At 44.7% G+C, this 14,476-nt stretch overlaps 1 protein-coding gene across 1 annotated transcript; it reads left to right on the top strand.

The window, feature by feature from the left end:
• Positions 1–3,393: 3,393 nt before the first annotated feature.
• LOC108497526 (1,25-dihydroxyvitamin D(3) 24-hydroxylase, mitochondrial) lies at positions 3,394–12,022 on the top strand. Its single transcript, XM_017815204.1, has 11 exons — positions 3,394–3,581; positions 3,883–3,976; positions 4,675–4,771; positions 5,981–6,072; positions 6,873–6,984; positions 8,333–8,478; positions 8,790–8,956; positions 9,137–9,215; positions 9,653–9,847; positions 9,935–10,046; positions 10,796–12,022. Exons 1-10 carry the CDS (start codon positions 3,427–3,429, stop codon positions 10,043–10,045), a joined length of 1,248 nt encoding a protein of 415 aa, XP_017670693.1. The 5' UTR covers positions 3,394–3,426; the 3' UTR covers position 10,046; positions 10,796–12,022.
• The last annotated feature ends 2,454 nt before the right edge of the window (positions 12,023–14,476 follow it).

The raw sequence follows: 14,476 nt of genomic DNA, 5'->3' as shown, positions 1-14,476 counted from the left end.
TCTTTCCCACCGAGGAGTTATTTAGGTGCTATTTAGTGTATTTGAAGTGTGCTACAGGAAAAGCTGTTCATTTTGTACTTTTGATCTGCTCACTGGAAGCTCAGCTGTTGTGTTTCAATGAGCTCCCCAAGCGCATCTCAGTCTCTTAAACCCTGGTGAGGAGATCTTGCCTTGATGGGATTTCCAAGCTTTATTCAAAGACTCTGTTACTATTTCCCAAAAAGTAAGACCTGCAATCACTTCTGCTTACGAAGCAGCTCTAAAACTTGGATTTTAGGTACTGATTAAAGAGTTTAGTGGTGCCTTTCTGTACCTGCACAACAGTGCCCAACACATCTTCTCCTGAAGCATCACGCTGGCAGATGGTTTTTCAAGGAATATTCTCTCCTGACATCTGAGAGTGCAGAAATCAAAACACATTTTTATCTGTAGCAAAAGAGAGGTGCAGAAGAATATGTATCATAGGTTATTTACTTTTGATCTTCAAATATTTCCTGGTCTTTGACCTAAAAATACTTCTCATCAAAGTGTAGAAGTGAAAGGGGTTTTCACTCACAGTTGCCATTAGCTGTTATATCAGAAAATATTGGGAATTCTTGTGGCTAGACATTTGAGGGACAATAGTGCCATCTTCACTGTTAAGTGAAGATATGCCCCCAAAAATTCAGCTCAAGAGTGCTGCAAACTCTTGCTTTACTCTTAAAACAACTCTTGATATGTCCTAAAGGCACAAATTAAAATTAACGCCTTGTTTTTGAGATCCTTTTGAGAAGGGGGAGGAAGAATTGAAGGCTCAAAATGCCCTTGGAACTGCACTTTAGCAGAATTTGAGGCAATCATTAGCTCTCCCAGCTCCAGGCCCAGCAGAGCTACAAACACACCAGCTTCCCTGCCAGGGAGTTACATCACGACCACAGGAGTTAAATAAAACCTTTTCCATTCTGTAATTTAATAAAAGCTTAATAGAGAAGATTTCGTATTAACAGGGTGGTTTCCTCTCCGTAGCTGTGAAGAACATGGAAAAATTGACCTGTGCCCAGTTTAGTCTTGACTTGCCTATTCCAGACTCTTCTGAAGAGATTGTTTCACAGGCACTAATCTGTGACCCTTCAAATGAGTTCATTTTGACTCCTTATATAGACAGAGAGCACAAATTGTCCCTTCTTGTTTCTCAGAACTTATCACTGAATGGAGCCTGAACTGTACTCAGTCTCTGAAGACAACAGGATGTGTTTCAGTAGGACTGGTTGAAAGAAAACAAATCACAAAAACATCAACCTGGGGTGTTTCCCTAAGAAAAAAAGTTACAAACCTTTGAACCAGCTTTAATTTTAAAGCCTGCCTGGAAAGTGCTCTGATCTTGTGGCCCACGTAGTTTCTCACGGAAGAAAATCACTGAAATAGAAGGGCAAGATTGGGAAGGATCTACAAAACTCCCAGGAAAAGTCTGCAGTGAGATGTGATGCTTTTGTACATTTTCTCTGCATTGATCACTGCTACCTTGGGGGTCTTATTGTTATTAATTGGACTTTGAGACCTGTGCCTTTATGGGTCTCAGGTTCTGTTTCAAACCCACCTTCTGATGATCCTCTGCCTGTGCCTTGTCCAAGACACCCAAGTATCTGCACACTCTTTATCTTACTGTCACGCACTTGAATAAAGGGAATTAAGAGCTGACTCACAAAATTCACCTTGGGAAAGAACAAAAAAAGTAGTGTGGGGTGGGGGAAAATCAAATCCTCATTGTAGCAAACCCATCTTTCCTGGAAATCCTCTGGTTTACGGGTAGCTTTTTGTCTAGCAGCAAGTTCCACAGCCTGTCTGAATTCTCTTGCACAGAGAGGACACAGATGAGTTCCCAGGTGACCTGGGCAGCTTTACCTGTGCTTGCACCTCTCCTGCCTTTGCTTAGCCTGAAATGCTTTGTCTCTGAGCATTATTGTACAGTTTCTGATTAAAAGACTATGGCAATAACTGATTTTTGTCAGAATTTCATGTCTAGCAACCCCCACAGCGAAGGGAATTTTGCCTTCTCTGATGATGCACTTTCCATAAATCACGTGCCCTTTTCATAAACCCATGGTTAGTCAGCCCAGGAGGGTAAGAGCCACACCACAACTCGGTATTCCTCAGCTCCCAGACACTTTTTATTCCATCCTATTAACGTGCAAATACTGAGGGAAGACGGAACTATTTTGGCACCTGTGCACTGCAGGATGAACATCACAGACCCCCGCGCTCATGCGGGTGAGATCTGGCTGTAGGAAGCCGAATTAAACATAAATAAATAAGTAAATAAATAAATAGAGAGGCGAGGAGGAGCAGCAGCTTTCCGAGACCGTTCGCACGGGCGCAGCTTGGGAAGGGAGCGGTGTCGCTGCCTGCAGGGACCGCGGGGCTGGAGCCGCGCATCCTCCGGCAGCTCAAAATCAAACCTCGCTTTTATCCGTAGCAAAAGAGAAGCGTAGTAGAAGAGCACGTATCATAAGTTATTTACTTTAGGTCTCCAAATATTTCCTGGGCTTTGACCTAAAATACACTTTGGGGGGCCGGAACCGCGCATCCCCCGGGAGCTCGGGGGACCACAGAAGCGCGTCCCCGGGAATTCAGCAGGGACTGGGACCGCGCATCCCCCGCGGGCCGGCGGGTCGGGAGCAGCGCATCCCTCGGGAGTTCGGAGGATTGGGGCCGCGCATCCCCCGGGAGTTCAGCGGGGACTGGGATCTCGCATCCTCGCAGCCCGGCGGGTCGGGAGCGGGCGGAGGCGCGGCGGGCGCTGGCTCGGTGCCCTCCTGCCTCGCCTGAACCCTTTGATGACCCGCCTGCCCCGCGGGCTCCGCGGGCCGGGCCGGGGCAGCCGCCCCACCCCACCCCACCCAGGGCTGCCATTGGCCCCGATGAAAGTCCAGCACCTCCGGCTGCTATAAATGTCCCTATAGCGGGCGGCGCTGGCACCGCGCTGTCACCATGGGCGGCCGCGGCATCACCCTCCTCCTCCGCCGCCGCCTCCCCGCCCGCACCTGCGGCCGCGCAGCCCCCGCGTCCTCCCTGAGCGCCCTGCGGCCCGCGGAGACCCTGCCCGGGCCCCCCAGCTGGCCCCTCATGGGCAGCCTGCCCGACGTGCTCTGGAAAGGGGGGCTCAAGAGGCAGCACGAGACGCTGGTGAGGCGGCAGAGCCCTGGGGATGGGATGGGGATAGGGATGGGAACGGGGTCGAGGATGGGAACGGGGTCGGGGATGGGAACGGGGATGAGGATGGGGACGGGGATAAGGATGGGGACGGGAATGGGAACAGGAATGGGGACGGGGATGGGGATGATGGGGATGATGGGGATGAAGGTGCTGCGGCGAGGGGAGCACTCACTGCGGGGGTCTCCCCTGCGCCCCCAGGCCGAGTACCACCGGAGGTTCGGGAAGATTTTCCGCATGAAGCTGGGGGCTTTCGACTCGGTGCACATCGCCGCGCCCTGCCTCCTGGAAGCCCTGTACCGCCGGGAGAGCGCCTGCCCCCAGCGCCTCGAGATCAAGCCCTGGAAAGCCTATCGCGACTATCGCGACGAGGGCTACGGGCTGCTCATCCTGTAAGTGCCACCCGCAGCATCCCGGGGAGGTGCCGGGAAGGCTGGTTGGTCCCTGCCGTGCGGGGGAGCCGGTGCGGGATAGGGCGGGTCCCAGGTGCCCGGGGGATGCTCCAGCCCGCCCTCCGCTCCCCGGGCTGCGCTCCCGGGGCTCATCCCCCTCCCAAGGAGCACAAGGCGGTGTCGGTGCGATGAAGCATCAGCGGTGTCGTGGTGCACGTGCGACGGGTTTGGGGTTTTCTTCTTCTTTCCTTCTTCTTTAAATCTCTCGCTTCCCAACCTCGCTGTCTTTATTTCAATCTAGGGAAGGAAAGGACTGGCAGAGGGTAAGAAGTGCCTTTCAAAAGAAATTAATGAAGCCCAGGGAAGTTGTGAAGCTGGATACGGCTATCAATGAGGTACTGGGCTTTGAGAAATCCTTCCTTTATCCTCTGCAAACCTGGGGAATAAAAGCAGATCCGGTTTCTCTGGATAGCTGCTGATTTTCTGTGCAGTGATAAAACCACGAGTTCATACTCAGATTGTTCAGGGAATAACAAGTACAAACTCATCGCCAGGGTCTGACCAAAAGTGAGACCACACAGAAACCTGTAGTTGAGACTGTCTGTCTCCACAGAACAGTGAGATCATTCCACAATGACACGGGCTCCTGCAAGCAGTTTTTACCTACTTCTCTTGCATTCAGTAGTTTTTGCCTTTACTCCTTCATTCTTATGTCTCCACCCCCATCAGTGAACACCTACCTCCTTAACCTCTGTGTTCCTCACCTAGTTTGAGGAGCATCTGTGATAAACAGCTTAATTCTCTTCATTGTGAAACTCCAGTGTTGCCCCAGAGTGAAGTGTTTCATCCCTGTGGAGGAAAGCTCAGCTTATGGAAGTACAAGCCATGATAGCACAAGAGTCTGTAAAATCCAAACATACATTCACACAGGGGGAAGTTGAATCTTGTTCAAAGAACAGGAAACAGAAGGATTCCTCTCTTAGGCAAGATGGCTATCTATTTAAAAGACAGTTGAAATGCTGAATTGCACAGAATTTCTATTAGCTGATGTCATTTTATCCCTTATTTTCTCTCTCTTCTTTCCACTGCTCAGGTCCTGGAGGATTTCATGCGCAGAATAGATGAAATATGTAACCAAAATGGACAGATGGAAGATGTATATTCAGAATTCAACAAATGGTCCTTTGAAAGTAAGTCATTTTTTGTCTGAGTATGGTGCACCTGCCATGGCATTTCAGTTCCAGTGTGATCAGGGATGAATGTATTGGCTGATTATTTCCAAACTGTTGGCTACAATATCCTGGAAACTGAGTTGCAGAACATCCAGGGAACTATCACAGGCAAAATTCATCAGCAGCTACACAGATTCCTCTGTTTAGTTACCTGTATGACTTACTAGAAACATTCAAACATTGTAATGGCTCATAAATCCAAAACCTGAGGGAATCATGGTGCATTTATCTAGACTAGGATCAGATAGCACATGACCTGGTTTTGTCCATCTGATATTTGTTAATTACCAGCAGCACGAGATCAATGAAATGATCCAATAACAGTGAAGAAGTGCTCATTGCAGACAAAGCTTGGAAAATCCCATTTAAGATGTTTACGTTGGGATTCGGAAGCACTGGAATAAGTTACCAAGTCAGGAGCCTCCATCTTTAGAAAGTTTTATATGGAATCTGCCAGGAATGACCTAGGGCAGAAGAAACAGCCTCAGTGGTTCCCAAAAAGAGGGATGTTGGCTGTGGTGCGTTACTGAACAAGCTCTGCCAGACCCATCTGCTCTTGGCTGGCTCAGCTCAGCAGCCTGTGGACTGAGGCCCTGAAAGTGTTTTTTTTTTTCCCCTGTCAGTGGTGAAGGCTGATTTTGGAAAAGGACAAATAGGAAGTGAGAGCTTTAAAAAAAGAAGAAAAGGCAAGTGGAAAGGGGTGGAAACTGGTGGAGTGTGGGATGCTGTCAGTGTTTGCAAGTGGTTTCTGGCTGTGGGAAGGGCTAGGAAATGCTGGAGGAGATGACCTAGGAATGCTGGAGGAGATGGCCTAGGAAATGCTGGAGGAGATGACCTCTTCAGGCCCAGTTTTCCTGCCACTCAGTTCTCTTCAGTAGCATTGCCAAATATCTTATTTACCAAATAATGCCAGCCCTGCATGGCAGAAGGCTCTGCTGCTCGTGAGGGGATCAGTGGTGCTGATCAGGGGTGCAGAGTATCCCCTTAGCTGGATACTCTACTTGAGTCTGAGGAAAAGAGGCAGAAGGTGTTTAGAAAGTGCTGCTCTCACAGGTGTGTATCATGGAACATTTTCCAGAAGGATAATCCAAGCCATTCCTCGACAAATGACGACCAACACACACACTTTTTCTTACATCATTTAATTATAATACTGCTTAACAACAGGTATCTGTCTGGTGCTGTATGGAAAGAGGTTTGGCCTCCTGCAGCAGGATGTGGAAGAAGAAAGTTTGAACTTCATCAAGGCAGTAAAAACGGTATGGAAGAGTCTGTCCTGGGGCTGTAGTGATTTTCTACCCCTCCTGCTAATGAGAGGCAGCAGTTTAAATGAGTCACCTGAAAAACAGCACCTCGAGCTTCTGTGCTACCTGTGCATTGGCAGCTTTGCACATCCAAAGTGACACTTACAGTGCAAAGCTAATCCTGAACAGCTGAACTGTCTCATTTATGTGATGCCTAAACCTGACAGGGAAAACTGCTGTATGGACATCAGGGTAATCCTGGAAATGGAGTTGGCAGGTTGGTTGGTTAACTCTGCTCTCCCTCTGAGACACCTGTTGTGCAACGCTGCTCTTTGCTGGGTGGGACTGCTGGGGTTGTGTGGGATTATGCAAAACTGCTGGATTTGGAGGTTACTCATTCCTGCAGGCAAACCTGCTGTGGATTTTGCTGTAACTTGGACTCTGGTGATACAAACCTGCCTAATTTTAGTCATCCAAAAGATAGGCATCTAGCCCAGCCTAATTTTTTAGCTCCATTTGTTGTCAAGGGAGAGAGAGGCACTGCCAAAAATTAGCTTGTGCCATTCTAAACAGGTGCCTAAAGTAGAGAAGATGCACTGCCCACTGGAGAAGCCTCATGTCCTCCTGATTGTCCCTAATTTTTAGCTGGATATGGTCTAAGTAGGTTAAGACCCATCGTTTCTCTCCAGAATGGAAAATCTGCCAGAATCTTGCCTTCCTGAAAACTGCCTCCTACTTTACAGTCTCATTTCGTTCAGAGATTGCAAATAAGTATAGATTAAAGACAGATTTCCCAAACTCTTTCTCCACCACAGATGATGGCCACTTTTGGGATGATGATGGTGACCCCTGTGGAACTTCACAAGGGGCTGAACACAAAAGTCTGGCAAGCTCATACTAAAGCATGGGATGATATATTTAAAACAGGTTATTGTTTTAAACATAATGTCTCTTCTTTTCCTTTATCTCTGTTTCCTGCTTGGTGGAATTAACTCTCTTCATCCTTGCTATTGTTCTATGCTGCTGTTAATCACTTCAGCACGGATTGGAACAGCTTTGCTGCACTAAACACAGACTAATTCCAACATGGGAGTAGGTTTTTTATGACTAACACTCACGTCTGGTTGTGGGACAATACTCAATTCCCAGGGAAGCCCCAGGATATTGGGAGCCAGCAGTTAATTCCACTTTAATCTGTCATAAAATAGCCAGAAAGTGTATAATCTCTTTAAAGGCAAGTATATGAGTGAGAAAAGGGACTTCCCTCAAAGGGACCTCAAAGGGAGTTGTTTTCCCAAGAAACAAGAATTTTATACACAACAAAACCTGTCAGCTAAAAAACAATAAAGACATTACAGGTTTTCTGAACAACCTGGAATATGGTTGTAAATCTTAGAAGCAATTTAAATTGTAAGGTACAGTTTGGCTTTTTGACAATGTTTTTTTTTTTACTATTTAAGATGAATTGGCCTTCAAGGTTTAAAAAATTACTCTAACTCCAGGTATGAAGTCAAGTTTGTATTTTTAATATTTTGCTAAACACTGACAAGTGTCACTAAAAATTGAGGAAGATTTTGGCACTTGGATGGCTGTATTTGAGTACTTGATACTTCAAGACTTTTGGTCAAGCCAGCCCCATGTGCACTTATTTTATTGCTTCTTAATTTATGGGGTTTAGGAAAGACACTTTATAACAGTTTTGTTCAGAAAAAACAAAGTTTAACACCTTCACTTGACAGGAATAACTCCTTACTAGGAACTGTAAGGTGTTGGGCAAAATCTACTTCTCTGTATTTAAAAAAAAAATCCCCAGCATGTGGAAATTTGGCATCTCTTTGTGCCTTCCCCTTGTAAATCAAAGGTTTACATTTCCCCCCAGGGAGTCTGAGTACTAAGTCTCTTTGATTTTTTTAACACCTTGATCCCCTTTGAAAACCCGAGGCAATAAATTTCACACACTTGTATTTCTGTTTGCTAAATATTTCGCTCAATGTCTCACTGATTTCCTTTCCTAATTTAAGAAAGCAGAATTCTAAGAGTTTGCAGGAATTTCTTCTGTTCAAAAGTGATTTTTGGGACTGGGTTTTTTGTCTAAAGACTGAAAATACCATACTTTATTCAGTATAAATATACTTGCTATTTATTCACTGCTTGCAAAATGAGCCCAGCTTGGCACCTCCTTTCAAGGTCCTGCATGTCAGACGTGGTTTTGTTTTTATTTTTACAGTATTTTTACTGATTTTCCATTAATTACCTCCCTCTCCTCCCTCCTCAGCCAAACACTCCATTGACTGTCGACTGGAAAAACACTCTGCAAACCCTCAGGAGGATTTTCTGTGTGACATCTACTCTGGAGGACAACTTTCCAAGAAGGAGCTGTACGCTGCCATCGCAGAGCTCCAGATTGCTGGGGTGGAGACGGTAAACCTGGCTTTGCAAGAGCTTCAAATCCTTCCACTGCCTGCCTGCCTCCATAACCCAACCATCCTGACACCTGGAAGGGAGCTAATCCTGCTTTGCTGGCCCAAGTGCAAACGAATATTTACCTGAAATCATAGATTTGTTCTTCTGCTCATCATTCCTAGAGAACAACTGGGATGGCTCATAATCACTTAAGCTTTCAAAATATCATAAATCAGTGACCAGCCATAAATATTGCTTTGAACTTTTGGCAACTTCTTCCTTCTGTCACCACAAATGGAGGTCTTACATTTCTTTTTCTTTTCTTTCAGACAGCCAATAGTTTACTGTGGGCTCTGTACAACATTTCACGCAATCCACGTGTCCAGCAGAAGCTTTTCCAGGAAATAAAGAATGTTTTGGCTGCTAATGAGACTCCAAGTGCTGAGAACTTGAAGAATATGCCTTACCTGAAAGCGTGTCTGAAAGAGTCCATGAGGTAAAATTCCTAAATAAGAGCAAAACGATCACAAAGTTTTTTACCAGCTTGTGTGTACCAGAGGGGTAAGAATCTTCTAGTACACATAATTTTGTTCATCTGGTTGTTTAAGGTGAACTATGAGAGATACTGGAGGAAAAAATGCTGCAAATTTAACCCATTGTGTTTTTCTCACTGTAGATTAACCCCATCAGTGCCATTTACCACTCGCACCATCGACACGGAAATGGTTCTGGGAAATTATGTGCTGCCCAAAGGGGTAAGGCAATGAATTTAACTTACTAGGGTGTTTTGCCATTTATTAACTGTCTTATAAACCGCAGAAGTTGGTCATAATTCAGTTTTAAATTGACTTTGCCAAAGGATGAGGCCTGGCATAAGGAGTGAGGAATTCACACCAAAGATTCCCATAAACTCAACCCCAAACCTGCCTGCACTGCTGATGGATTCAGGCAGAAATATTGGTCAGAAAACATTTTGCTGTGCTGCTTCAAATATTTTTTTTTTCCAGTTTTCTCATGATTTTTTCTGAGGAAACCGTGACTTTTTCTGCGTTCGGATTAATCCTCAGGGAATTGCATGGCAGCTTCTGAGGAAACTGCCTCGCCTTTACTGTTGCATTGGTTCTTTCCATCAACGACCTGATTCACTTGGCAGCTCTGGGACAAATTGTAACGAGACTCTCTTTGTTTCTAGACTGTTCTGATGATAAACAGCCATGCCCTGGGCTGCAATGAGGAGTACTTCAGCGACTGGACTCAGTTTAGACCAGAGCGCTGGTTCCAGAAGAACCTGATCCGTCCGTTCTCCCACGTTCCCTTTGGGATGGGGAAGAGGATGTGCATCGGGCGCCGCGTGGCAGAGCTGCAGCTCCACTTGGCCCTTTGCTGGGTAAACACTCCAAAAAAAAAGAGCATTTTGTGCACAGTGGGCATTCAGCTTCTAACAAAGCACACTGATGGAAACTTTGTGTTTCAGCTCGTCCGCAAATACCACGTCGTGGCCACTGACCAGAGGCCGGTGGAGACTCTGCACTCGGGAATCCTCATTCCCAGCCGGGAGCTGCCCATCGCATTCCACAGGAGATGAGGTGAGTGAACGGGGCTCTTGGAGCACAGCACACCTGGCTTTGAGCATCGTCCAGAATTTCCATAGAACTGGGAGTGCAAGGCAACAGGTGTTTGTCTAATCTTCATCCTCTCGATGGGAGATGGATGAAATATCATTAATTTTCATTGCTTTTAACAATAATGCAGATCAGAAAGGGCAAAATCAAAATGTATACACTGCTGGAGAAAACAATAGCCATTATTTTGTTATAATGTAACTTCTCCACTGCACTTCTACAAGAAATTTCCTGAAAAATAGCCTTTGATTTTTGAGCATCAATTTACAGATTAAATAGCCTTAGTGAAGGAACAGTACCTCAGTGCTTTGCAGAGTTTAGATAACAAAACTTGATTTTAGGCATAAGGACAAAGAAAAAAATCTATTTGTAAATAGTTATGCAATGTTGCAACTTATTATATATTTTTGTTCAATAAAATCGAATGTAAGATTTTCTCTGCTCACATGAGCTTACACAAATGAGCTGATAAAATAGCTTATTTGTCTAACAATCTAAATTGAAAAACCAAGTCTTTGACCTAGAATTAAATCCTCAAATTAGAAATCAAGTGACATTTAAGTACTATGGAAGATATTTTTGTGCTGGCCAACACCACAGGAAGAAAATCACTCAGTATAATCTGAGCATCAACTCCTTTAACTGAAGTTTTCTCAGTGCTGTTTACTTTGAAATAATTGATCACAATATAGATTTTTTTCTCTTCAGTACAGCTTGCAGAAAAATAAATGACAACCCTGCTGCTGCCTCCTCTTAAAAAACAGGCATCAACTGGAGAAGTCAAAGCTGTGGAGGCTCCACCAGCCAGTGAAGAATTGCAACACCCATCCCTTGAACAACTGCAGAGTCAGAAATAGCACCAAGAAAAGCTCCCATATGGTTTTATTGGGAAAATGTGGTTAGTTAGTTCATCCAGTGTTAAAAGGAAAGAAAAACATCACGTGCATTCACATACCTGTGGAAATACAGTGATTTAGTGCAGCTGAGGGCCTGCCCAGGACAACGAGCTGTGCAGTGCTCTGGACAGTTCTTGTCAGTGCACAGGGAAATTATTGCAGCCTCGGGCTCTTCCACAGAGCAGCCTGGAAAGAGCTGCCTCCCAGTTTGGGTTCAGTCCTGACTGCACTGGCCCTGTCAGCTCAGAGTGGAAGAGCTTGGGAAGGCAGTTTAAGGGAGAAGAAACTGGTTTAGTTCTTACCAATCACCAACACCACGGATTAAGCTGAGATGTGAGATGGCAGTCAGGAATTAAGCTGAAAACAGGGCTTGAAAATCAGGATAATTAAAGAAGGATATTTCCCTGGTGTTATATAGGAATATAAGGAAAAATGTGCATAACAGGATTTATTCCTCATGCCTGCACAGTACTTTCATTTGTACACAGTGCTGTGCCTGGCACAATCTCTGCTCTTGCCCAGGGAGTTTCAGGCCTCTGATTCCTGCACAAACCATTTTATCCCACCTTTATTGTCAAACCTTAACGGCCTTTTATTGCATGAAAAGGCCTCATTCAAAAATGGAACCACTGGAATCCTATGGGTTCTGCCACTGTTAAATGCTGATTATCCTAACAGGATAGTGACTTCATTAGATGAGTACTATAAAATGTATCTTTCAAAGAACAATTTCCCAGGAAATGAGGATCCTGAATATTTCAAATAGGTTTTTTTCTTGTGGAGACTGCAGTATCTGTATCTAAAGCTTAAAATTGTCACTGCCCTGCAGGTAATATTATATGCTAGTTGTTATGGTCGCTAGTTTTTCCAATGATGCAGTTTGAAGTCCAGCTTTGTATATACATAACCATGAATGGTTGTTTTTATTTTTTTACTTTCTGGAATGATCCAAGTTCTTAGTATTTGTTGGTCTGTCCCCTGTGTTTTGTTTGTTTTCCTCTGTTGTTAGACATGGAAATGTAGCCCTATTAAAATGTATAAAGCCATTTGTGTATTATCTGAATATTTCTAGTCAATTTGGTAACAGTCAATTTTGTAATAAAATAAAGGTTTCTATTGTTTTTCTATGATTAGTCTTCCATAGTTTATTATAAAGTCTTTGTAGCTTTACAAAAACCTTGCCTTCCATGGCAACCTCTTGCAAAAAAGCTGCTGTGGTACTTTCATCCCTCTGCTTGACATCCTCAATGGGCTTGAGCTGGAAATTCTACCAAGTTCTACTTTAATCCTGCAGTGAAAATTTCCTGCTTTATGATACCTAGAGCTGCTGGATTGTGTGGATTGTGACAGTCAGCTGGGAGACAGTTTGGAAAGCTCAGCTCCTGGTGGGAGGGTCTGGTGGGCACTGCCTGGCACACCCAGCCCCAGCGAGGTGGGTCCTGGGTTAAGTACCAGGAGTTAAGCCCTGCAGGGCAGAGCCTTGGTGCCAAACCCCGTTTGTGCCTTTAATTCTGCTATTCCTTCAATCCAGGCCAAGACCAGTATTCAGGAATGAGTTAAATCCAAGCTTTCAGCCCCTTTCCCTCTGTATAATCCTGTGAGACCCCAATGAATGCTCTGTCAGGAGTTTCTGTATCTGAGCACATTTCTCCCTGGCGTGCACAGAACTGAGGTCTCCAGGGATGGGATTGTTACATTTCTCTGCCATTATGACAAGATAAAATCCATTAAAAGTTTCGAGGAAGGATGAAAATAGTTCGAACCTCTGCAGAATCAAAAGAAATATATATATCAAGAAATGCCATCCAGCAGCACTGTGACTGACAGCCTGTGGTCACGTGAAGGCAAATCTGACAGTCAAAACCTGCTCTGTCTTTGCAAAGGGAAGGCAGCCTCAGGTTGAGTGACTGGTGGTGTAAGAAAAATCCTGCAGCACTGTGAGGATGGAGCTTTTCCAAAAATTGTGTTGCCATGTGCCCCTTAGAGCAACTGGAGTTCGTGCTGCTGACACTGATCTGGGGGCTGGGAGCACTGGGGACTTGGGAAAGGTGGGCTGGGAGAACAACCCCCAGGGAGCTTTGGCAGCTCGTGTGAAGCTGTGTGTGGGGATCTACCCAAGCTGCTGTGACAATAACACACACCAAGTCTCCTCTTATAACAGTATAAGCTAATATTACTCCATTAGAGCCAGCGGAGTTGTGCCAATATGAAACAAGTGTAAACAGAAACAGTTTGTTTGATTCCAGGCACACAAATGTCCTGATGATTTAACTCCTAAAGACAAGCAGAGGGAAGAGGTGTTATCTCGTTGAACTGACCTTGACAGCCCAGTTATCAGCTGTTTCGAAATCCTTTATTGCTCCCGTGTAGTAAATCCCAGGTTCATACTTACTGGCCTGCTTATTATTCCTGCTACTTAAATTTAGGGGACTCAAAGATCTGTACAGGTGCTGCTGTGAGGAAGGTTTTGACTAATTCTGTACAAGCTGAGGTACCAATGAGTGCTGCCTGCTGGATTTCTGAAAGTACAATAACCACTGACCTGGAAAATTGTGTTTCCGGAAGCTTTGTAGATTTTCAAGTTCCTGAAGTTTTCAAAGAACTTCATTAATCTGCTACCTCAAAGTAAATGTCCAAAGCAGTTTACCTAGGAAATAGGTAATTATCAAACTACACAGATAATGAATGACCAAGCCAGACTTCCACATCAAGAAACCCACATGGCTTCCTTTCCCCTCGTTTTTCAGCAGTAGAAACCCAGTGTGATGCCTCTGAGATTAATAAATGTCTATGAAACCCTTCACCTGTGGTCAGCTGGATAAATTCAGTGCAGTTCTTTGCTGCTTTGAAATGAGTTACTCATTCAGAATTTTCATTTCAGCTTCCCTGTTATCATTTCCTACGGTTACTCCTCAGAGGAAGGGAGTTGGATCATAAAATAATTGGAATTAATTGGCCTCCACATTAACTTTCTCAGCAAGGAAGTGAAGGAGGTTTACCCATCCAAAAGGAAGTTAATTCTGCTCAGGCCTTGGGCATGTTGATGGGAATGGTATAGACAAAGGTGGAGTCAACTAATCCATGCTTTTTTATGGATAAAGAATGTAAGTTTTCAGGACTGACAACCTGGCATTTTGATCTGTGTTTTGTTCATTATAATCTGGCTGTTCCATGGCTCTGAGTCAGTCTCTGTGTACACCTTTCACTGCTCTGATTACCTGACAGATAATGTGTCCTGGTTTGTCTCCTTCCATGCTGAGAAGGACCTTTGTGCTCAACAAGTAGAGGTAGAATTCTCATCTGTGTCAGTGCTGACTTTGATTAATGGGGCAAAATTACCCAAAACCTGAAAAAGTAATTCCGCCAACTGTTCACAGCTAAAGTTCATTTCAGGACAAATTTTTGGAGAACAACTCAGCACATTCTTAATTTTAGATATGTGAACCATCATTCTGATCTTAGTGGGACTGCAGGAGTATGGGTGGGGTTTTTTAATGC

Source organism: Lepidothrix coronata, unplaced genomic scaffold (genome assembly GCF_001604755.1).
Source record: "Lepidothrix coronata isolate B3197 unplaced genomic scaffold, Lepidothrix_coronata-1.0 Scaffold49, whole genome shotgun sequence".
NCBI classification, from domain to species: Eukaryota; Metazoa; Chordata; class Aves; order Passeriformes; family Pipridae; genus Lepidothrix; species Lepidothrix coronata.
This window is presented reverse-complemented; position numbering and strand designations above follow the sequence as displayed.